We start from the raw sequence: 25367 nt of genomic DNA on the forward strand, positions 1-25367 counted from the left end.
CTAGAGAGTCTCAGAAAACTGATTTTCACAGCAGAGTGCACTGAACTACAGCACTTGGCCTACGAGAGCAGCAGTAAGTTGCTGTCCTGTATGTGGAACAGCACAGAGTAGTGCAGTGCAGACTACTCGCCTGTGCTGGCTTTCAGCCATGATAACAATAATGTGTTCTGCAAATATCTCTCTAGTAATGCATATTTTTAAATGCTATTTTAATAACTGAAGGCTTAGTGCTAAACTTCCAAAATTTTAAAGTTGTTTACACAACATACAAATTAGACCAATCTTGACAAGCCCTGAACTTTTGTCAGGTGCACTTATGAGCGTGTTCTGTAACAGCACTGGACTTTCAGGAATTGCAATAAATAAATTCATTAAATTAAAAGCCCTGTGGTGAACTCCAGCCGGGGCAGTGGATCAACTGGAGGCTGTCTTTGTGCTGCTGAGCACCACTCCATCTTCTCTGATGAATCAGAGTTGTGCGTGGCATTAATAAACATGAACCAGAGAGCAAAAAGGGTGTTATCTAGATGTAATGAACTCCTGAACTGACTTGGAGAACGTGGCATGCTGACAAGGTGTCATCAACTATGAAGCAAGGCAGGCCCCCTCACCTCTGAAGCCCAGTGATAGGTATCACAAAGCCACTGTTATCTGAACCATTATCTGTGGAGCCAGCCGTGCATGGTTGCCCCATTAACATTTCATGTGCAAAGAGACCAGGCTGCAAATGCTTTAAAGTCTCCCAGTGGCTAAACTGCAAAGCTTTTATATTTTCTTTAATTGAAGACTTAGCACACAGGCGTGTGTGTGCACATAATCTTCAGCCTGGAGATTTCAAGCTGTTAGGTAAATTAAATGTTTCAATGAGAACTTTTTGGGTTTTGTCACTGGATACTGTTAGCCCTTAGTAAATTAGAAATAAATACTTGCAAAGAGAGTTTCATTTTTCTTTAGCACTATTTTCTGATGGCAGCCACAAAGTGGAACTCCTTTATAAAGAAGTGCAAGTACAAGCTCTTCTGAGGCTTGCAGGCAAAACCCTGCAGCTTCATAGAACTAGTCAGCAGTATTTCAAACAGTGAGAAGATAATGGTCACTCTGAAAGGAAAGAAGTGGATTTGGATGGTGGGATTTCAAAACCAAGCACTGTTCCAACAATTGTGACCACATCTGCTTGCAGCAGAGCCATGCTGAAGGGAGGCCTGAATCAGCCACACTTGAAGCCTTTGTGCATCCCTCTGGTCGTAAAGATAAAAAAAAAAAAAAAAAAAAAAAAAAAGGTTTTTAAAGTGGGGGGTTAACTAATCTGCACCTGCCCACTGCAGGAGTTGCTAAAAGGTGTAGGGCAGATGTGAATCAGGCATCTTCTGGGCAGGAGACTGATTCTTTCAGTTTATGGGCACTTTGAGAACTTTCCTCTCTTGCAATTAAGTGGATATGGTTGTCTCCAGTATTCTTCTGCCCACCCTGAAAACAGTAGGCTGCTCTGATTGTCAAAGGGTGTTCAGTACTTTTTAAAAAGCCTAGTTCTTTCGAGATGTCAGGGAGCAAGATATGTCAGTGTCTTTATCAAATGTTTTAGGTTTTTGAATGTGATTTAAGGTACTCTGAGCTATCAATTAACTTGTTTTTTAGTCTGTCCTGCCCTCTTGTGAAGCCAGATGTTCTGCTTAAACCCTGAGAAGGGGAAAGTGAACGTGACCGGTGTGTTTGTAGGTGAGAGACTTGCAAAAAAAGTAAAGCTAAGTGCAGAAATGGAGAGAAGTCTGCTGTGTCTTTGGTCTTTCTCATGCATTCCTTCAACATGGACAAGTCTTTAAATGCATGTCTCTTCTAAAATGCCCCATTTCCTCCTTTGTAATGGCTCTTGCTAGTCACCACTATCCACTCAGCCCCTGAGTTGAGCTTCAGCTGTTTAGATCTTTGCTGCTTCATGAATTAGTAACAGGAACAAAACCTGGTGAAGGAAGAGAGGAGGGGATGGGGTTGGAGGAGCCCTGCAGCTCTCACGCTGCTGCCACCACATCTCTGTCAGCATTGAACAGAGCCCTGTGGCGTGGTGGGGCCAGCAAGGGAGAGCAAACACCCCTGGACGCTGTAGGCAGCAGCAGGACTTCCAGGGGCGTGTGGCATTGGGCCATCCTTGCTGAGATCCGAGAGGATTTTGCCACAGGTACTAGTGGCACCAGTGAAAGGCCATAAGAAGAAATCACAGTACCTTCCTTGGGTAAAAACTTCCACATAATTTGGTTTTGGCTGGATGGAGACTGCAGGAGTGCCCTCCTTTGATGGGGATTCAGATAACCTAGTAGAAACTTAAATATTCACTTATAAACCAGTGTAAAAATAATACTCCCCATCTGTTTAACTAGTCTTGCTCTGTCTTGTAACAGTTCACTGACCATCTGTTACTGTGGCATAGAGATAGACATTATGAATCTACTTGACTGTATGCATTTCAGACTACAGTTTATTTTGGGTTGCTAGTACATATGGACTATGTTCTGCTACTCTCCATGTGTTTGTTCACAAGGACTTCTCAGCACAAATTTCCCCAGGAGGGGTGTTTCAGAATGGGGGAAGAAGGGGAAGAAAAGCAATTAATTTTCTACTTCAACAATCAAAAATAGTTTCTGGTTTGGATCCCATCTCACTCTCCCCCCAGCAAGCTGTGTGGATGGATGAAGCAGCCAGGGGAGGGTGGCAACCCAGATGTGAGCAATCTGATTAATGAAGTCATTGGCAGGCATGCATAGTAAAACTCAGACAAAATGAATCATTTCAGAGTTCTCTTATCAGTCTTTCTCCTCTCCCCCCTCTTTCACATGCTAAAGGTTGGGCAGGGTGTTCAGGCACACATCCACTACCTCAGTGCTCACTAGTCTCCATATCCAACAGGTGCTGTACGTTAGAATTGCACTTCGCTGGTTGGATGCATTTGCAGGACCTGCTTGTGAGACACACTCCTGTTTTTAGCAGCAATGCTCTCAGTTTTATTAGTGATACTCTTAGTAGCCCAAGTCAGAGTAGCCTCTGCACCAGACAAAGATCAGGTAGAAGTGGCTCCTTTCCAGGAGCAAGCAGTGTTATGAAAAGGAGCTGGTATTTGGTTGGGCTTCTTCATGCTGCAGATCACTATTTGTTGCCTCATCTGTGGTGTGTGGCTGTTTTATTGACATGTCTGTAGAGCTCCTGCCTTTGGGTGGCATGAGTTGGAAGTGAATCAGGTAGCCTAATCAGGTATGAGCTAGGCAGCTGTGCAGCTGGTAAGCGATTAAGCTAAATGTTGACATGGTCTCCATTCTTTTGATGGACACATTTTAGAAGGGCTGTGCAGGTGTTTCAGGAACATTCCAGGATTTAGTCTGTACTTGTTTCTATCACTCATAAAATGTTTCGTGCTTTCTTTCTAAGTTAGCTTATTTAGACAAGCAGCAGCATCCATTCAGGCATCGCCTGGTGCTCCAAAAGTCTCAACTTCAGCTCTAGATCAGCTATATGCTATCAGGAAACCCTTCTAGGGCACACAAATGCTGTGGGGAAACATACAGCATTGGGAGGAACAACATAAATATCTAGATGGAGCAGTGCCTCAGTGAACTGCAGTTTCCAGACAGGGGAAGCCTTTCAGAAGCCTGCCAGGGCCCACAGGATTACTGACTGTTGAGCAAAAGGAGTGGGCTCCTATGCAGTGTGGAGAAGCAACCAAATCCCTCTCATTGGGCACTTCTGTGTGTATAACAATAACAGACATGTAGACCAAACAGAATTATGGTTCTGCATTAATTATCAACTAATTAGCCCCCTTGTTTTTAGACAAGGCCTACTTATGAAAATCAGGTGAAAGTATTTCTTGCATATATTACTTACCAAAGCTTTGTTAACACCTCACAGCCTTTAATCTCTCTCCATTCTTATTTGTATTTAGTAATCAAACTGAATTAACAGTGGTGTGACCCGTTCTCTGCTGAGGCCAGACTGACAGTTTATAGAAATTACTGAAATGAGGTGCCGAAGTGATGTAAGGACAAATGCCTACCCGTACAGATTGGCATGAACACTGGAGGCAGCATTTGAGCGTAATATTGACTAATTATTTAACCATGAGTGGCAGCTTTGAACATTGTGTTCTTTTTGCTTCGCTTCCCGCATTTACTGTGAATCTAATTATGAAGTGAACAACTATTTCTTCTCAGGTCGCTGAGAACACAGCAGCTAGCTTTGGGAAATTGCATGGGATGCAAAGTGGAGGTAGCCATGAACCGTGTGTCAGCTAGTTCTCGTACTAGAGCTAGTACTAGCGTGCTAGAACTCATACTCACTGAGCAGAGAGAGCAGGTGTTGGCAGGGATCTGATCTGAAGATCCAAAAGCTACTTATAAGAGAAAAGTAGATCTTAGAGTAGAAATACATAGTTTGAAATGAGCCGCTCAGATTATTAGTAACATGATTTTTTTTTTTTTCCCTCCCTATCCAGAGGGGTTGACTTTTTAATGATGATTCTTTATGTGATGTTAACAAGAAGTGTCCCCAGTTGGATGCTTTTCAGTAGGGGTCATGTATATCAAGAGATATGACCCCTAAAAAAGGAATGTAAGCTTCTGGCATTCACTTTGTGTGCAAAATCTCTTTGCTGGAGACAGAAACTTTTCTGGATTTAAAGGAGTATATATGTACATAAACAGCTGGATCTTCTGAATGATAGGAGACAACTTTAATTTGCTTGAGAAGGCAGATAGTCATCTTATTCTTTCCCTTGCCACTATCTTCTGTTCTCCTAACCCATGAGGTAAAAAATAATAGACTTCAGCTCAACCGTGAGCTGTGAAACTTGTGTCTGTGCATCCTCTCTGGCCATGTGCATATTGCTGGGATCTCCAAGGGCATCTATCTGCTACAGCTCCTTTTGCAGCTGCCAGCTCAGCCTCTCTATAGCTTGTTGGGTTTCTCTTCCTTAAACGAAAAGTCACCTGGGAGATTTTGCTTGGCCCTCAGGCTCTTTCAGAGTTGTGGGAGGCAGCTGGAAGACAGGGAGTCCCTCAGTGGTGGAGCAAAGCATGCTGGATTGCTAACCATACTCCAACCTCCTCTAGCAAGCCTGGCTGCACACGCCTGTGCCTTTGTGGCAGATTAACACAGCAGTTGTGTCAGGCTAAGGACACCATTGGGTAAAAGACCAGATTGCTACTGCCTTGAGGTGTATTCTTGGAGGCTAGAGTTATGTGCACTATAAATATATCCTCTTACTCTTTCAACTGGAGTCAGATGATGCCAGGCAATTATATTAAACACTGTGTTGTAGTACGTAGTCTGCGGATGACTTTGTGAATGATACTTTTTTCCACATTAATTTAGGTGGAATTTCCCTAGCTCTAGACCAGGGTTTTAGTACCTGCTAGAGTCCTTGCTTCCTTTCCATTAAGATTTATTGAGTTGGCTATGGTTGCTACTTGATGATTTTCCTCTGTGAGAAATCTAATGGCTGTCTTTCCTGGAGGTGCCCAGTGGATGATTTTAACTCAGAGGTTATTGAGACATGCCAAGACCAAGATGTCAGGGTTGGCCTTGAGCGTTTGTCTCTGTACTACCAGAAAATTTATTTCTGAAATAAAATGATTGCCAAAAACCCATTAGATAACTTGATGTCCTCTGTTCCTGGTTATTTCCAAAGTCTGCTACAGGGCTCTGATCCCAAAATGCACTTTTAATAAAATTGCAATTGCTTTATTTGTTTTAATTTAAGGTACCATTTCTGCAAACACATAGTTGTACTGCTTTCTCTTTGCCCTTGGTGCTGAGTTGGTTGTGCATGTTAATTAAGGGCCATTAGCAGTGCAAGTACAGAGCAGTGCAAAATGTGACTGAGCACATGTGCTGTGCTGCAGTCTGCAGTGTTCTGTGTTGCACCACTTTTTGATGTGATTTGAAAAATTACAGGTGAAAACATACTCTTCCTTTATTAGCCATTAGTATTAGAACCATGTGGCTTGAAGTGAGGAATAAAGTGTGCCTGGCATGTATCAACTTAACATGTCTCTGCAGATGAATATAATTTTTGAAACGTGGATTAAAGGGGAAATGAAGGTGGGCAAGTGTTGTTCACACAATTGCTATAGGAGATGCTGGCACTATTTCTCATTTTTAAGGTCATGCCACGGTGTCACTGGAGAATGACGCAATGGTGCAGGGCATGTTCTGTACAGGAATGTTGATGTACTGGTGTACACTGGCATTCAACTTTCTGTATTCCCTCAAAAATGAGAATCATCCTTGTTTGTGTTGAGGTTAACACGTGATACATAACATGAATCCGTGAAGGGTATTTGCATATTGGTGTGATGCTGCTGTGCTGCTGAATGAAGTTCAAGATGAGACCTTGACCATCCTTGCCTGGCATAAGAAAGCATGCTGTCACACTGCGTAAGGGTCTCTGGTTTTGAGAAGAAACATAAATACTCCTATCTCAAAGCAGACTAATTGCAAATTACCTGGAGTCAAGCAGGAATTAGTCTTTTGACAAACTATTTAGTATTTTATTGTTTTATGCTTCTTGTATTTTTTACCACTTCATCATCAGGCAGTGTTCGCTCTTGAAGACAGGACCCTGCAGTGTGTAGAAACTGTACATCTGGTCTGCCCTGAGGATTACACAAATTTCCCCTTGTCTGGAGGGTGTTGTGAGTACAAGCACTGTGGACACCCAAGATGTGTGCTGTGATATTACTAGGAAAATAAAATGCTTTACTTTCCTCCTTCTTGTGATAAGGAGGTTTATTAAGTGATCTCTCCAAATCACTTCCAAATCTGTTCTTTCTCGTAACCTCTTAGTTTTACAATCTTGTTAGGTGTTACCTCTCTGCCGCTTTTAGAGATTAATTAAGTCCCTTTTGGTACTGAGGGACATTTGAGCCAGCCCACAGTGTTGATGTGTGAGTACAGATCTAGGGAACCAGCCACTGCTCTGCTCTCATGCTGTCTTCTTGTGTGGCCTGGGGCTCCAGCAGTAGGCAGCATCCTGAGGCCAACGAGATCCTGCTTCCAATTGCCATCTCTCACCCAGCTGCCATCGTGGGAGAGCCTCATCGATCTGACAGCAGCCACCACCAGCCTAGCATCAACTAGTAGCTAAAAATAACAGGGTGGAAAAACACATCCAGCATCTAAATATAAAACTCTAATGCCTCAGTAGGGAGCATTGCAATTCCTAATCATTCAGTCAAATTGTTTAAAGATTGATTAATACTGGAAAGCCTTTTGTTTCCACCTTAGTCACTGGTCTCTCCTTACTCCAGCTCTTTCTTGAGAAGGCAGAATTTTTCTTTTCCTTCCATCCCGGTTCTCCAGCAGCCCTCCCCTTGCTTGTGTGCCCTTTCTCATAAGCCCTGCTGCCCACTGGAGCAGTGGGAGCACCATGCAGTTCCCAGCCGTGTTCACAGAGCTGTGCTGGCCCCTGCAATAACCTCCCGAAGAGCAGCATGTTAGGGCAAGAGGAGGGGTCCAGAGGATACAACATGGCATTCAGGGCACCATGTCGTGCCATCTGCGAGCTGTCATGGTGCCCACGAAGTCAGCCCGTTGAGTTGCACCACCTGGGCTTGCCACCCACCCTTAATCATAGCACAGGTTGAATGAAATAACACTCAGACATGGAGAAAATGGCGAGAGTGTTTTTTTCCCCAACCCATCAGCTGGCTGCCTTTGAAAATCAAAGGCTAGAGAGATTTCTTTCCTCGGGAACACATGCCGAGCAATCGTGCTCCATTGTTGCTGGCAGATTTGTTTTTGCACACTTCAGACAGGAAGAACGGCACTCTCGGGGCGAAGAAGCTGGCACAGCACGAGTGAGGTGGTAAGAGGGGAAAGAGCCAGCAAGTAGCAGCGAAATCTGCGGCGGCTTCGCGATGTTCCCTAGCAACCCGTGCCCTGGAGAGCCGCTTGCAATGTCTCCTCTTTATCAGTGCAGCTGCATGTGATGTACTAGCCTCACCGTGGTCTGCCTCACACTATTTTGGGTTTAAACACCAAAGTGTGTGATTGCAGTGCTGTCATGGGCATAAGGACTTTGGATTGCTCTCTTGCACAGATGGGAGCAATTCACAAGGAGTGTTGGGAAAGTGACTTTCTGTTCTTGCTTGAATGTTGTCTGGTACCAGCTAGTAAATACCATCTTGTGGCTTAAAGACTTTGCGATGAGTAGATTAGATAGCTCCCCTACCATTTGTTTTCCCCATAAGGTGGTATTGCAGGGAGTGCTTGTGTCGATGTTTCTGGAGTAACTTCTTTCCTTCTATCCACTGCAGACACACGTGGGTCTTTGCACAACAGACACGTGGAACATTTTGCTGTCTGGGGCACATATGCTGATTTTCTGAATGCTTCCTTGCCTGCTGTTTCCCTGCTTCTGGCCAGACTCAACTGCATCCAGTCTAACTTCTGGGAGGCTTTAATGGGGATTCAGCACGGAGTGCCGGGTGGACATTCCTGGGGACCAGGACAAAAGAAGCCCTCTGTCTAACACAAATATTTACAGCCCGTACACTGGGTGCTCTGAATGTGAGCTGCCTCATGCACCTGAAGCTGGAGATACAGCACCTTGGAGATGGTAAAAGAAGGGCAGTCACTGTGCCTGTTTAGGACCCGGCTTATTTGTCATATTATTTCTGAACAAATTTTATTTGATTTAGCATCTGAAACAAAACTATAAAGTAACTTAATACTGTACATAAGCTTCCTTTCCTGCAAGCACCTTCAGCCCTGAGGATGATCCATCAGGCCTTGAGCTGGCTTTGCTCAACTCCATTGCAGAATATGTCACAACTGCTATCACAATCACAGAAGAATAAACAATAAGGCTGGAACAGACTTGAATATATGTCTGCTGCTCAGAGACAGGATCAATTCTGCCTAAGCCATTCTTCACAAATATTTGTTTGTTCCTGCTCTGAAAAGCCTCAGTGATGGAAATCACAGACTCTCCCCAGGCAATCTCTTCCAGCATTTTGCTGGTCTCACTATTTCTCCTCCACGTTGCAAAAGTATGTGAGTGATTTTCAGGTGTGTGTCCTAAATAGAGAGGGGGACTAATCCCCCTGTTTAATAATGTGAAACTAGTGCAGAGGGGTAGGAAGTGAGCATGGAGAGCCAAATATGTAATTTTGAGCGAAAGAAGAGGAAGGAGTCTCTGGAGTGTTTGACGTTCACAACTTTTTTCTAGGTATGCTTTTGAAATGTCCTTGGCTCTTTGGAACAAGGGTAGGTGAGAAGGGAGATGGAGGAAGCACAATTGCTCCAAGGTCCTCTCCAAGAGGGAGCCAGCTCCGAAAAAGGAGCAAGGAGAGGGGAGGACCAGAAAAACAGGTTAGTCAGAGCTGAGAGGTTATAGCAGGAGTCCATGAAAGCCAGACTAAGAGAGGCCCCATAGTTGGGGACAGGGACTTTAACTAAGTAAGCCCTAGAGTGTCACCTGCAGGAAGGAGGTTTCAATCACCCGTATCCTCAGAGTGGGGTCCTTGTCTGCAGTGTTCGCTCTTGGTCTGGCAGCCCATCTTCTCCGTTTGTCATATATGCCTGTGAAAGACAAATGCACCTGAGGGCTCAGGGGGTTGCAGTTAGTCTGGGCTGGGCTTGGACAGCCTTGTTGACTCAAATAGTGCCTCTTGATGAGCCAATGTACACCTGAGTACATTACTTACTTTGGCATGCTGAGCTAGATCCCCCGCCGCTGTGTAAATCAGGGAGTTCCCTGGAGCGACTCTGATTTGAACCACCTGAATGTCTAGCCCATCCTTTTCAAGTAAATTCTGCAAGCAGAATTATATATATATATCTTTGTTTTTCCCCTTCAGCCTTTGCTCAGTCAACCTGCGAGCTGCTTAATCATTAAAAAACAGAAGGGGGCTGCTGCTGTTGTTGTGGTTGAACAAGACATGAAAACGTTTTACAGACAAAGTGATCTTTTTAATACATCAAAGTGTTCCAGGCACAATGTTATGTCCTGACACAGTCCTCAGCCTCCTCAGCTCTAATTTCACATGCCACCACCTCTTTCAGTTCACTCCATTCACATCCATACAAAAAGTAGTGCTCGACCAATTAGTGAGGTAAGTTCATCTCTGGCCCAGGAGGTATGTGGACAGCCTTCTTAGCTGCATCTGTGTACATGGAGGAATGTTTTGACAGCTAAACGTGGATCTTGTTGAGCTGTCAGTTCTCCTAACTCTCCCAAGTGTCTCTTATTTATTGAGCCATCAAGTTCTTCCTGACCTCCTCAAAGTGAGTCCCAGGCTCACACAAAAGATGGCACAGAAATACAGATCAAGTGTGGCCTTCTGAGCAGGGCAAGTTTCTTCAAGCATTTGATCCCTTAACCAGCACAGATCATTAGGTCTGTATGTCAGTGCAGTGGCTGCACCCTCAGTCTGGCAGCAGCCTTAGAGGTTGCAGCTGGGAAAATTCATATTCCCTTCCTTAGTGCACAGTCTGGTTTGGCTGCCAAGTTCTTGGGGCTTTTTGATAGCAAAGCAGAGGATGAGAGAAAGCAGTAGAATGGCTCTGAATCCAGGGAGCCCCCATATACCCTCCTGGATCCAGCACCAAGCAGGGACTTTCTTCTTGCTCTTCATTCCTAACCTCATTTGGCTTGGAGACTGGAGGTACTTCTGCAGTACACGGTACAAGCCCCACAGCACAAGCACCTATGCACTTACCATCTGAAGCATCATGACCACAAAATAGTTTTCCATTTGGCTTGAAAGCGTGCTTGTGATGGACATGGGATCATGCACTAGATGCAGCAGGGGAAGTGGAAGAGGGGAGCATGTGACATTTGAACCCCATGTAACCCTTCCATGTGGGAATCAAGTGAGACTGAGGGTGTAGTGGCCTGTTCTGGGTGCCCACCCTCCCTGATGCCCGAGCAAAAACACCCATGCACATGTGTCTGGAAGCATCTGACCTATCCCATAATCTGAAACTGGTGGGTTTTGGTTAGCAATTGGATAGTTCTTGTACAAGGGAGCTGATTCAGTAAAATCAGCTGATGCCAATACCTCTCCTTTGCTCTTGCTTTTCTGCTTGCTCCCTACTCTGAGGATGCTGTTAGTCCATCCTTCCATTTCATCTCCTTTGCACATCAGTCTTCCCTAAGCCTCTCTCCTTCATGCAGTGGGTCCGCACAGCCCTCTCTCTGTGGGCTCTTGCTGGCTCTGGAAGCTCCTAGCCAGGTTGCACTTTTTTCTCCTATCTTCTGCCTCATCCCGTCCTCTCTGATGCTGGGCTCTGTGTCAAATCCCCTACTGCACACTGCCTTCTGACTGGTGTTCCCCTCTTTCTGCCATCACGTCTCTCTTGCCTTTGTAGTTCTGCCTTTTTAAATTGTTTTATTTTATTTAATTAATAATGTAATTAAATTAAATTGATAATTTAATTAATTAATTTGTGTTGGAAAAGCCTGCCCCTTTCCCCATGTTGCCAGAGCCCTCATTCCAGAGCTGACCTTGACCTCTCTGTTGCTGTGGCTCTTTTCCTTCACGGGCCATCTCCTGCTCTCTCCACAGGCAAGGATGAGCAGCATCCTCAACAGCTGTGAGCAGTAGTGCAGCCAACTCAGATCTTCACTCCTATTCTAGCAGATTGCAAGGAGAAGTTTGAGACCCTTTGAATATTGAATAGCTGTGTGGAAAATTCCTGTATCGCTTTTTGATAGCCCATAGCCCTTGATGCTTTCCCTTCTTGCCACAATTCGGCCATCAGGTAGGACCTGCTGGGTCCTCAGCCTCTGGTTCTCTCTGAGGCAAAATAATTCCTCATCTCTTGCCACCATTTTCTCAGCTCCCGCCTCTGATTGTGGGAAATTCCTGAGCAGGGACAGTGTTTCAAGGGAGACTTGGAGCTTTTATCTGAGTAGTACTTAACTGCCCTGGACTGTATTACAGGAGAATTATGACTTTGTTGAGAAATTTCTACTGCTGTGAGCCAAATGCAAGATCATTTTCATAAGTACATTGGTGAAATAAATGATAATCTAGATGACAGACATTTACCCTGGCCTTTTTCGCCCAAGTGCGCTATAGAATTTTGCCCTGTTTTGTTCTGAAAATATTATTTCTGATTATCCTGAGGTAATTGATAGTGAAATATTTACAAGTCTCTTCTAAAGCAGCAATGCTTAGTCTGTCAAGATGACATTCACGGAGGGCTGCAGCCCTTCACTCTCTCCTCCTTTTCTTGTGTATTACTCTCTCTGTTCCTGATGGCACTGTTTAATTTCACCACCTTTTTCCTTAATGCTAATATGTTGTACCCTCTGCCTGGCAGTGCTCAGCACCACAGTAGCACCTGCAAGTACAGCTAATGCCTTGTGGATGCAGGCTGCACCACAAGCTCTGCTGCCAAACACTTTCCCAGACTCTAATGCAGGCAAGTAGCATTAGGTCTGCAAGCAAACTGCCCGCTTTTGGTGGACACCTCCATTTCACAAGAGGTGAGAGAGATCTTTAAGATTTTAATCACCAGTCATTATGATCAACTCCAGTCTGGTAATTCTGCGAAGAGGATATTGTCCTACCATGGGCTGGAGATAAAAGAGAGGCCAAGGCTTGCTGGTAGAAGTGGTACGTGTGAGCTGCTGTGAGCCTCAACACTGGCAGTCCAGGCGATTGCTCTTCATGAATTAAATAACACATCTTTGCAAATGGTGCTTGACATGATGTTAGATGGCTGAGCTGAGACTCAGGCAACCTAGAGATACCTGCAGAGGGCTCTTCATGAGGAGAATTAATTGTTTTAAATGCAGTAAAGCTTCAATCTCTTAAAGGTGTATAAAGCAATTCAGCAACAAAACCGTCCATACAGATGGTATAAAACATAGAGATGCTCTAATTGAGGCAGAAATTAGAGGATGAACTCTGATTTTTACTGCTTACATATTGTCTTGAGCTGTGTCAGTACCCTTTCTTTACAATCTTTCACCACAAGTCATTGAGGTGCAAGCAAATGAGTTCTCCCTCTGACTTTGAAGAATAGAAATATTATTATTATTATTATTATTATTTGCAAATTCATTTTTCTCTTGCATCACTAGAAAAGGTGTCATTCTGAATATTTTTTGTCATCCTTGAAGCATGCCTCGGCTGAGGGGCGAGCACAGTAGATGGCATGGGCAGAATCCAGATATCTGGACTCCGTTAAGTTTCTGCTTACTTTCCCCTGACTCAGTCACCTGAGAGACTGAAAGTCAAATCAAGGATTGTACTCAGCGCTTACACTCTCTGACGTGTTCAGAGCTCCCCATCCGCTTTCCAAAAGAACTTGTACTCATTTTGTTAAAAGGGGTTGGGACCCTCCAGTAACCACTTCAAGAAGCATGGCCTGTTCAAAGCTAAAAGAAAAACGACAAAGCTCTCAGAGAAAAAGCAGCTACATATGAAGAAAAGAGAACAGGTGATTTTTGGGATCGGAACATGAGTAAAATGGAGAAATCTTCCAGTCCTGAGATAAGGAAGAAATTTCTGAGTCCAGCAGGAATGTAACTTTCTTTTGTCATACTATTGTTTTTACTAATATTATTCTTATCACTTTTAATTATACAACAATACCGCTAAGGGGCATGTTAGGAGACCAGTGTTTGTTTTGAAGATGTTATAATCCTAAAACACAGAATGTGGGCACATGTGAGTGGAAGAAGGCACAATTTTGGCTACTAAAGATAATTAATAATAGTCATAATTTGTACTCATTCAGCATCTTTCATTCAAGGATCTCAAAGCATTTTGTAATCAAGAGTTCATTGAGACTCTCAAACTCTCTTGAGACAGCCAAGCATTATGAACACCATTTATAACAGCAGGGTGCAGGATCAGACTGGATAAGAATATTGCTGAGGATAAAACTCAGGAATCCTGCCCTCCAATGTTATGGATGCTGAATCAAGCACCCGCTCCAGTCTGAGAAGCTTTTTTTTCATTGTAATTTATATATATAATCTTTTAATGTTAAACAAAATATGTAGTCTTCATTTAAGTCACTGGTGTCCTGGGAAGTGTAATGGCCCATGTCACTGTTGACTAAAAGTGAGACTACAGATAGTGGGTTAAACACATTTGGTTAACCATTTGTTTGCTGTTATAGTTTTCACATGAAAAAAGCTTAGATTGAAACCTGTCTTGGTGATGGAAAGTGATGTGATTTTGAGTTTCTTTGTGTGTTAAAACAGAAACCCAATTTGCATATTGTAAGTATCTTTTCTAGCATATTCAGGCATCTGGCAAGAAAGCTATATTTAAACTGTTAATACAGTATGAATGCAAGTTTCACATGCAAAATTAGTACCATTAAAAATGTGAGATTTATTTTTCTTTTGAAACAAGTGATGCCCCAGCACTTCTGTTTTTGTTACCTGATAAAGCACTGCAGCTGGGACAGCCTATTTTTTCAATAGGTGACCAACCTGAACCACAGGGCAGGTGGTGCTCATTGCACAAACACCCAGTCCAACCCCCAGCACCGCATGGTGAATGGTGATGAGCTCCCTCGTCGCTGTGGTCTGCCAGAGAAGGCACCGCACAAGAGGTGTGTGTAAGCCTGTCGTGCAGTGTCATTTTTCAATGTCTATGAAAACAGTGAAGCTCTGCCTTCGTTGAAGTGTTTTGCAAAAGAAAAAGTTAAAAAAGAACAAAGCTCAGTTATTGCCTTGTGTTTTAGGGCTGCTTCTGGAAGGGTAGGTTTTGGAATGAGCATACATTTTGTCAGTGGTTTTATTGTGGCAGTGAATTTCCCGGGCTACTGATGTACTGTGTGAGCAAGCACATCTCTTTTCATCAGTATGAATTTTGGAGCATTCGTATTTTTACTAGGCTTGCCCCTGTGCTTGTTTTGTAAGGTGAGGATGCAGCTCGCGTGGTGGGAACACCATGAACCCCACCCTGGAGTACAACTTACTGTGAACAGAGTCCCCCACAGCTTAATATCTTTCAGTAGTACTACTTTGGATTTACACAAGAGAGCTCTGTACAGGTCTTGAGGCTCATCATCTCCCCAGCCAAGAAGCCCTAGATGGCACTACGTATCCCAAGATGTATAGCCAAGATGACAAGAAGCAAATTCAAACCCACCTACAGTATTCCCTACACAGCTCAGGACTAAGGCTTTGAGACTGTCATCTGTGGATGCTTATGGCTCATAGTCTGAAATGCAGATTTTGACCTGCTGATAGCAGTAAATATAATGATTAATTAATTAATGCTCTGAAAGCAGCCCTGGAAGCCTATAGTATTATGACATAAAGAGGAGGCGAGTCGATTAGCAGCCTATAGGGTCTTTACTGCTGGTGATGATGTATGGAAGTAAGAGTGCGCTTGACTCTGAGCCCAGAAAGATGTGGAAAGGAAAGCAGCTTAGAGTAAAATAAAGCCTTCAATCTTGAAACAAAAGGAGATGTAAGCATAGGACCTCCTGATGTCATTTCATGAAGCAGAACAAGCTCTTCCAGCCAAAAACACAGGGCTAAAATGATGCAATCTCTTTATCTGTATACTGGTATAGTGGTGATGCCTCATTGTCCCACTCAGTAATACCATCCAGCCTGTGACTTGAGTTGCTGGCTCTTTTAACAAAGTGCCTGTAACGTCTGTTACCAAAGTAAGTGGGGTTAATAGGAAAACACAAAGCAAAACAGCCTGCTCCCCTTTTCATATGAGATAAGCCTTGACAGGTAAAGTATATTTGTGTAATGATAGGGCCGAGAGGCCCCAGGCAAGATCAGGCACTGCTGCACTTGCTTCTGTATATACATTTAAGCAGCAATGGAACATTAAGATGTGGTATTTTATAGGTGTTCTTATTTGAAATATAGTTTAAATCTACTGTTCCCTAAGATAACATGTCAAATATTTTTTACTTGGAGATCTATTTGGTTTGCTTTTTCTAATGAGAAATGGCCAATGTTGCTTCATAAAAATCTAGCTCATCTCCGGTTAACCCTGAATATATAAACAAGCCACAGTGCCTAGCAGAAGTGACTCTCCATCATAGAAGTGGAAGCTGTCATTTAATGCAGTTGTGCTCAATACAGAAGCAAGCAGCAGATAGCGGTGTTTACAGATTATCCAACTTTTATAATGCCTAGCAAAAATAACCAGCCCTTCCAGATTCAAAACATTAGTGAGAACATGAAGAATTCAAGAAAAGATACTTAGTCTGTTTGCATATAATAGAATACAAACAATCCAAGGACAAAACAGTCATGCTTATTTATTACTGTGCTTGATGATTAATAAAACACTGTCACTGTGTAGTCACTTACATTGCAGAAGCTTGGAAACCTTTGCAGGCACTGATTAATTAAGAGAAATATTGTTAAACCCATTTTACAGAGTAATTAGGGTGCATGTAACAGTGATCCTATTGAATTCAGTATCAATACATAGAGACCAAGGTTTTGTTTTCATGACTATAAGCTAAAAGCTGGTCTCCAGAGAGTCAAAATAGGCATCTGCATGAGCAGCTTGATTTTCAGAAGTCCTGGGAACTTCTCAGCTATTTAATGATTTTGAATTATGACTCTATTGTCTTCCTTTTAAAACTATCAGACAAGATACCTCCTCTTCTACCTGTCTGCCTCCCGTTTTCACAGTGTAAGAAAAAGATATTTGGGCAAAATTGCAGGCTGTGAAGTTAAAATGGAAACAAATATTTTTATTATTATTGCTCAAATTCTCTGTAATTTACTGTCACAAGAGATCGTTGAAATGAAGAGCTTAGCAGGATTAGAAGAGGACTGGGAATGTGCATGGATAGCTGTGTGAGGATACAGTTACAGTAATGAAGTTTAAAAATAAAGAAAAATATCCTCTAGAGCTTTGAAGTAGTTACAAAACTGTCCTATTTCAAAGCAAGCCAGTGTTTAGCAAATGAGGGCTCTGCTGCCAGAACTGCCCGTTCTGGATTGATGGTTTGCTGTGGGGAGTGGTGGCAGGGCAGGTAGGCAGCGAGGGAACTGATGGCTTGTCCTGCTCCGGCATGTCCCAGAAGAGACCTCGCTCCTGCCTGCCCCAAGGCTTGTGATTTTGGACTGCTAGTGTAGGCAGGAGACCACTGGCTGTCAGTGGGTACGTCCTCATGCAGGGCAGCTTCTTCAAAGGATCTCAATGAATTATTCTCCAACCAGGAGTAAACCCAGGAATGTGCGTGTTGCGGTGAATCTAGGCAGAATTGTCTTTTCAGGAAGCTTTATGTACTCTGGCAGCTGTAACTTTTCACTGGGATAATAAATCAAAAATTAAAATATTTTTTTTCCAGTGCATCTCCTCTGTAAGAGAGATCAGTTGGCCTTAATTAGAAATTGAATTACAGCTGCAGGCAATCTTGATATTTCTTTGGGAGCGCAACTCATGAGAGATGTGGCACCATGCTGGATTTTTTGGTCTGAAAGTTTGCGATTGTTTTGGACAGTCAATAACTTAAATTAAAAAGTATGGTCTTTGTCAGGCCATTGAATAAAAAATGTGCTGCAATGCTTTTTAACTGTTTATGTGACTGATGATCAGTTTTGGTGAGTGAAGTGAAAGGAAAGTGCTAACTTTATGCAGATGAAGAAGAAGAAAAAAATGAAAGGGAAAGTAAGTATCAGTGAAAGATGTTTCTGGCTGCCTTTCAATTCCAAATTGGGCTAATTCTACCTTCTGAAAAGAAGATAATTTCCACGTTTCTGTAATTGGGAACACATAATTGAAGTTATTTTCTCTCAGAGAGAAGAAGCTTCTTCTACAACATTTGCAAGCGGACAAGAAAAATGACCACATACATTGCACTCTGAATGATGGTGCATTCATCACAGCATCATCTTCAGATGTCTTTGCAGATTTTGGGCTGTGGTTTCTACCTATTCGGGTAAAAATTTATATGTGGATGGGGAAGGTTCCTGTTGGTGAATGCACTGCACTAACTGCAGAGCTCCCATTTCTGGGCAGTCATTACATCAGACACAGCTGATTACCAGTGAGGTCTGGAGTAGACAACATGCACCAGAGAAGCACTGAAACAAGTATCAACTTTGTGTACCAGAATAATTATGCAGTGATTCCACACCACTGCTTCTTTTGACCTGGCTTTTTAGGAACTGAACTTTAATAAGGAAGATGAGCCAGATGTTGTTGCAGTGCTTTGAGAGTAGCACAAGTGATTAACTCACTTCCTTTGATTTGTAGCATGAAGATAGTTTCTGCCACAGCGTTTAACTATGGGAATGCTTGTATTTTCCTAAACACCCCATTAACTAAACATGCAGGACAGTGTTTATTCATGAATGCATTTGCATCTGCGCACGTAACTGCAATCATCATGCTCTTCACTGAGGATGCTTCGTATGTGATAGTAGTAGCACTGGTTGGACTCAGATGCTCCAGCTCTCAAAGTATGGTCCTTCCTGCTGGCTTTTTGTTGAACAAGGCTCTTTTACATTTTCATGGGTCACTTTATCATCCCAGATGCTGCTGTGGTTATCCAGACAGATTGGTGCTCAGGGAATTTGGGAGGCCATGTCACAATTCAGCGCAGACCCCAGCCTTGAGCTGTGTCTAGCTAAGGAAATATATATTTGTGTGCATTGAGGCATCACAGAGAAAAGAGAATGCATGAAGATAACTATGGTAGATTAGACAGCAAATTGGATTTCTAGATAGCCTTGATCATTGTACAGATCAGGAGAAAATAGAGGAAGTTTAATAAACAACAACACAGTTTGTTTTGTAAGGAAAGCCAGAGTTATATTTTTACCCTGACCTAACAAAGGAGGAGGAAGGAAACTGTTTTGCTGAAACAAGCATTTTAGATTGGACTAAGGATACACTTTTCTCTCCATGTTTGTGTGAGTGTGCGTCCCAGAAAACTCAACAGCATGTTCATATGCATGAAATGCATTTTCCTGGAGGCACATAGTCAGCATGTGCCATGTGAGGAGGACAAAGATGTGCCTAGCACCACTGAAATGTTGGTCAAAAAGGCATAGAATTTTAGTCAAAATAAGTTAAAGCATCTCATAACATTGTGGTTGGTATTTGTTATTTATGCTGACATTGGGTACTGGATAAGAAATCTGCCTGGTTTAGAAAAGTGCAATGTAGATAAAATATGAGAGCAGCCTATTTATTGTGTGTACAAGGCAGTGTGGCCTCCAAAACCAGAGAAAGTCAGACAGAACTGAAAATCTGCAGATTTTAGTCTTTTAAAATTTTAAATGGCACAGCCCAAGCCCTTAACTGAAGCAGGCACAAGTGGGTCCCCCAATCGGGAGGTGTGGGAAGCCGGTATGGAAGAGAGGGAGAGGCTTCACACATCGCCTGCCCAGGGTGTCCTGCTGAAGCCTGGCTGGTGCTGGCCTGCAGATGCGGTGGCTTTGGATCAGAGAGTAGCTGGGGTAGGTCTGCAGTGCAGAGCCTAGCCCCCGCAGGCTATGTGCGAGGCTGAAGATGTGGGGCTCGCAGCAGCCTGGCTGCAGGTCTGGGCTTTGCCTTAGGGCCCACGCGTGATGATCTGCAAATCAATTCAGCTCCGTGCACCTCGCTTCTCTTTTCTGTGAACAGACAGCAGTTTGTGCCTTCTGTTTTGGTCCATTTATATTACAAAGCCCAAGGGTAAGAGCAGTGTTTCAGGTTACATGTGGACAGAGCCCAGCAGAAAGGCTGGAGCATGACACTTCCATACATTCGTGCTGCACTGGTGATTGCTAAAGGGGAAATACAGGGATGGGGGGCAACATCACCTTTGGGCCATACTATCTTCTCCATGCAAAGTCTAGGGAAGGAGTCTCAGTTGATGGGGTGGTATGGTCATTCCTTTCTGCATGGGAACTGAAACAGGTACAATAGAGGGAATAATATTTTAAAAGGCTCAGTTGCCAAATTGATTTCTCAAGCTAATAAATCCTTGGCTGCACTTGCTGTGTTAAAATATATGTTCAGGAAAGATTCATGATCAGCTCTTAGGAACAAGAGAGCAAAGGAAGAAACTAGGTTGTTCCAAGATTAAATACTTTACATTTGGCACCTTTAATTAGCTTATTAATAAACCTTTTTTTTTTGTCAGGGTTATGCTATTTATTATTCCTAATGAAATAGTTGTCGACTAGCCTTCTGAAAACAGCTACAAAGCACTGGCCAAGGGCTTCTGGTTGTGCTGTGTCAAGTACCTGGCTCTGAAACTCCCAGTCATATGAGTGACCTTTTCCCCATGAAAATGAGATATCCCGCAGAGTTGGCACTTACATGACTTAGAAAGCAAATGCACCATACAGGCCTGTCTCCCCATAAGAAAAAATACATTGTGGTAACCCAAACACATCAGCGTGATTGCAGTTGTATGATGGAGTGTGCTGAGCTGTGTGTGTGTATATTCAGGATTTCCAGATGTTCAGCAGCTTCCCCAGAACAACAGAAAGGCATCTAGAAATCCTGGAAAAATGCAGAAAATCCTTTAATATTGCTTAGAAAAAATCCCTGAGCAGAAAAAGAAAACATCTCTGGGAAGACCTGAATGTATGGTAGGTCCAGTCTATATTCTCAGTCAGGAAGGCTGAACGTACAGCAAATAGACCTTGCACAGCCCTCCAGGGAAATTCGTCCAGCCTAGGACTTACTCCAGGTGCCTTTTCTTCTAGGAGACCATGCCACCCATCTCCCTTGTGCACTGCTGCTACACTGTTAACAATCAATTAGAGGGCAGGCAGCGGGTACAACTGCTGAACTGTGCGTGCACAGGGAATCCAGCACTTTAAGGGAGTGCAGTCATCTGCTGCACTCATGGTGCAGTGCCAGTGAGATAGATCAGGTCAACAAGTAAGGGGGGTGATGGTGTACAGCTTAGCATGGGCCCTAGAAAAATAAATATGATAAGATCAGGAACATGCAACTGTTTGGTTTCTGGGAGTGGATGATTGAAGTATTATTGCTAAGCACCGTTCTGAGACTTCTCTACATTGATTGATGTCTCATTTGAAATCTCCTTCTTGCCTGAAAGAAAAAAGCGTGAAAGCATTTAGTTAATTCTCTTGCAGTGCTTTAAAGCTGCTGTTCTATGTTGAACATGACTGGCTCAATAAAGATTCATCATGTCAGATGTAGCCTCTATAAGCCAGACAGAAGTGGCCAGTATATTGTTTCTTCAGTGATTTTACATTTTCTTCCCATTTAAGTAGGTATGAAGCATGGAAAAATGCTTCCTTGCAGACTAAGGCTCATAAGTTTCATATCTAAGGTCAAATCCTTGATGAAGGCAGCAATTAATCAATGAAATCACTAGCTTTACTGAAATGCTGCATTTCATAAATAAGTTAGTTTTCGCATGCAAGTCTTTCAAGAAAGCAGTGCATGCAAGGGAAGCTGGTGTCAGCATTTTTTAATCCTGAAATGACCGAGTTTCTCATTATGGACACCAAACTTAGCTTCTTCTAAGAAACTTCTAGGCATGAGACTATTTCTGTGCTTCTCAAAATATGCCTGTACTCCTGCTGTTTTCCAGGGAGAGGACTCACTGAGACAGACTGTAAATATTGAGTGCCAGCTGTTAGCATATGAAGGCCAAGAGGGTCTGAGGTTCTAAGCACATATTAAAACCTTTGTATCCCTAGTACTAAAAATGTGTGGACCAGCTTCTGCTCTCACTAATGTTAACAGCAGGATTTGTGTCAAAACAAACAAGAAGAGGACATAACTAGCAGCTCAGGATTATCATGTCTTTGCCCCTATACTCTACCACTGTAGGAATGACTGTTCTAACATCTTTTATATTGCATTGTTAAGTGATGGAAGCTTTTGCCAAATCCAAACTGAAATGCTTCCAAAGCCTTTTTCAGTGTTGGAAAATGTTTGTATCAAGTTATCCTTGAAATAATTTTCTCCTTTATTTATTATTATGTGCTACCCAGTAGACACCTAATTATGAGGCACGGAATACTTCTCATTCTCGGAGGATATATGGCACTTCACTGGATGTTTTTAGGAGTCCATTTTCATTACATTAAATGTTTACTTGCATGAATCCCTTGGGTTTTAAAAAAAGCAAAAATGAGACAAAGAATGAAGTTCAACACTGAACAGCCAATAGACCCTCTTACTGTGGCTGAATGCTTTTATACCACATCACAGACTGTTTGTCCTTTCTTTTTCAGAGTGGGTATCCAAGCTCTGGACCTGCATCAGGCACTCCTGCCTTCAGGCCTGAGGATGAGCTGGAACATCTGACCAAGAAAATGCTGTATGACATGGAGAATCCTCCTTCTGATGACTACTTCGGTGAGCAGTGCCATGTCACAAGTGTCTGTAGCCCCTTTCTGTATTTACCAGGTTCAGTAAGGGGAGGCCTGACAGCTGTGCTGTTAATGTAGTGACATTCATATTGATGGATTTGCTTTCCATGCTTGGGCTGGAAGTGTAATCATCCATAGGAATTCCTCTGTAATTTCAGCATAAATCTCATGCTCACTTGCTGTGTGTTTGTAGTCTTTCTGGTTATAAAGTTGAATTTTTCAGTTTCTGGTTCATTTTCACACCATGTCCCCAGCTTCTAGGCTACCAGACTGAATTCAGGTACAGTGCACTGTCTTGCCCACCTGCCCCATCCTTTCTCATTGCAGCTGCAAAAAAAAACAGCAGTGTAAATGTATTCTGCTCCCAAGGCATGGATTTTAATTTTCTGTATGCTGTCATAGATTAAAAAGAAATCCATTTTGAGTCAATCAGGTTGGTTTTACATGGGGACCCATTAGCCCAGAACTGAGTCCAACAAGTACAAGGAAGACAAATCTGAACTGATTGGCTCATAACCATGTCACCTTCCTTGCCTGGAAAAAGATAAGCAGTTAATTTCCTTTTAAAATGGTGTAGAACAGAATTATCTCAGGCATCTATAGGTATAAAATATATATCTTGCTTTTATATAAAACACAGGTGATTTGACCCCTGAACTCTGCATTAAAGTCAAGAACCTTGGGCATATTTGATGCATCTTGCCTGTGTGCCTTGTTCCTTACGCACTTGAGTGATAGTGTTAGGAAACAAACTGCTATAGTTTGTAAAGACTGGGGTAGGCCATTCATTTTTTGTTCTTCCTTTACATGTTTATCTTCCTTTATTTCATAATTTCTTAAAAATTTCACTTAGATTGCCCCTGAGGTCTATTTTCTATAGATGTGGGTTGGACCAAAACATTTCTGTCTTAAAGAAACTGCTGTGGTTTTGTTTAATTGGAAAGCAGGCAGGACCAAGGTTTCACTAATAAACAAGGATCTTGCAGTGACAAGGATCTGATTACATGAGAAGATCAAAATGTTCTCATCAAATAAATGTTGTCCTTGTAGATGGGGTTGATATCAGTCCCCATTCTCCATCAGCACCTTCTTCCTTCTACGGTCTCCACCCTCACAGCCAAAATACCTTTTCTATAAACATTGATAGTCATCAGAGTTGATGGCTAGCACACATCTGAGGTGTGAGCAAGAAAGACTAACTGAAGAGAGGATAACCAGAGAGCATTTTCTGTGCTGCTACATTTGACTTCATCTCTTCCCATATCCATTTGTGTTCACTCTCTGATGTTTTAAAAGAAAAGCAACCACCAAACATAACAGGTATTTAGCCATTAGTGTGGGCAGGCAAGAGAGAGAAACTTTTTTCCCCACTCACTTCAAGCAAATGGATGAAGTCCTGAAGCATGAGATTTGATTACAGTCATTTTCTTAATGCAGAGCTGTGTGTGGCAGGAGCTGGTTGATGGACCAATGTCCACTCAGTTCTCATAGCCCAAGAAGGTAGGCAGGTGAACACAGAACTTGAAGATTCACAGGCTCCAAGGTCAAAAGGGACCTTGTCATATACTGCCTAATGTCCTACTCTCAGTTTCTCCCAGAAACGTGATTGAATCATGACTTTGAAAACAAAAAATCTAATCTTATCTTAAAGACTTCAAGCAATGGTGAGTCAACCACCTACCCCTGATAAGCTGTTCTAGTGATTAATTTTCCTCACAGCTCAGAAATTACTTCCTGAAGTGGAGCATTAGTTTTGTTTAGCACTTGTATTTATGAAGCTGATTTCAGCTCGCGTTTTGCAGACTAATACTCTATCTCTAAGATGGCTTTGCTCTGTTTGAGAGTGTGGTACATCGAAGTTTTTTCATCCAAAAGGGATGCATAGATCAAAGAGTTGGAACATAAAGTCTCTCAATGTTAGGTCATCAATTTGGCTATCAGATGGGAGGTCAGACCAATGCCATGCCAATAGCTCTTAATTCAGCAGGAGACAGGAAAATGGAAAGGAGGCTCCAGAGCATTCAGAAATTTTGCCAATATTGTTTATATAAATGGTAGTATGATCCAAGATGGAATAATCGTGCACGATGCAAGCTGGAACATGAAAACCCTACAACAATCCTAGTCCTACCTCAAACAAATGATGTTTAATTACAATCTGCATCTGATTGATCTTCTAATTGCACTGAGTCTGTGCCACAGAAAGTCATCTCTGAAGAGGTGTCCAGCCTTGGTATGCAGAAGAACCATGTGCTGAGCTTAACTCCTCCTCAGCTCTCTAAGCATGCTGTGCCCCATGCAGCCATTTGGGAGACACAGACACAACTAATTATATATCTACCAAGGAAAACATAAAACAAAAACAGAAGTTTGGAGCACAACTGCTTTTTATGATTGGATAAAATCAAATAGGTGGGCTGCCCTCACCCTCCCAGGCTTGATCCAGCCCAAGCTACTCCCAGGGGAAGGTGGTCTCTGGAGTCATAGTTGATGAGACTTTTTGATATGGCAATGCAAGCTGGAGTTTTGTACTAATTCTGGCTATGTCAGAGCTAAATACCCATCCACTTGAGCTGTCAGCCAGTGCCTTTCAGTAACTTCATGCTCATGTGGAAAGAACAAATTAAGTGTGGGAGGAAAAAAAGAGTCTTTCAACTTTGGTTAACTGTCTCAACCAATATCTCTGCCTTTGTTCTTTATTTATTTAGCACAGTAGCGTGGATTGTACAAGATTCACATGACACATTGATCAAATAATCAGAAAAAGGACAAATGGGCAGAGACATTGACTCTGATTTGCATTAAATATCTTCTGCCTGAGGTCTAAATGCCACGGTAATTGTAGCATACCAGATAGCTGTCAGCTAATCACTTTTATTAGTTTGAATTTAGAAAACTGGATTTCAGCGCATTAAAAGTTGGTTAAGAGCAGATAGGTTTTGAATTGAGGAATCTAATTAACCTTGCTAGAAAGCTGCAAGGCGTTATATTAAGTCATGAAAATAATTTGTTGGAATAATTACATTTGAACTGTCAGGCTGGAGAAAGGTCATTTTACTTGTCCCATCAG

General features: G+C 42.6%; 1 protein-coding gene across 4 annotated transcripts in view; it reads left to right on the plus strand.

Annotated features, from left to right (window-relative positions):
• The window catches only part of LOC104364384 (LIM domain containing preferred translocation partner in lipoma), a 335033-nt gene that overhangs the window by 241568 nt on the left and 68098 nt on the right, over positions 1-25367 (plus strand). For all 4 annotated transcript variants that reach the window (XM_042796896.1, XM_042796895.1, XM_042796901.1 and 1 more), the window contains one exon: positions 22160-22283. In XM_042796896.1, the coding sequence (XP_042652830.1) occupies positions 22160-22283 (124 nt within the window). The remainder of the gene's footprint in view (positions 1-22159; positions 22284-25367) is intronic.

The sequence above is a fragment of the Tyto alba genome, unplaced genomic scaffold, assembly GCF_018691265.1.
Source record: "Tyto alba isolate M040663 unplaced genomic scaffold, T.alba_DEE_v4.0 Super-Scaffold_10, whole genome shotgun sequence".
Classification (NCBI taxonomy): domain Eukaryota; kingdom Metazoa; phylum Chordata; class Aves; order Strigiformes; family Tytonidae; genus Tyto; species Tyto alba.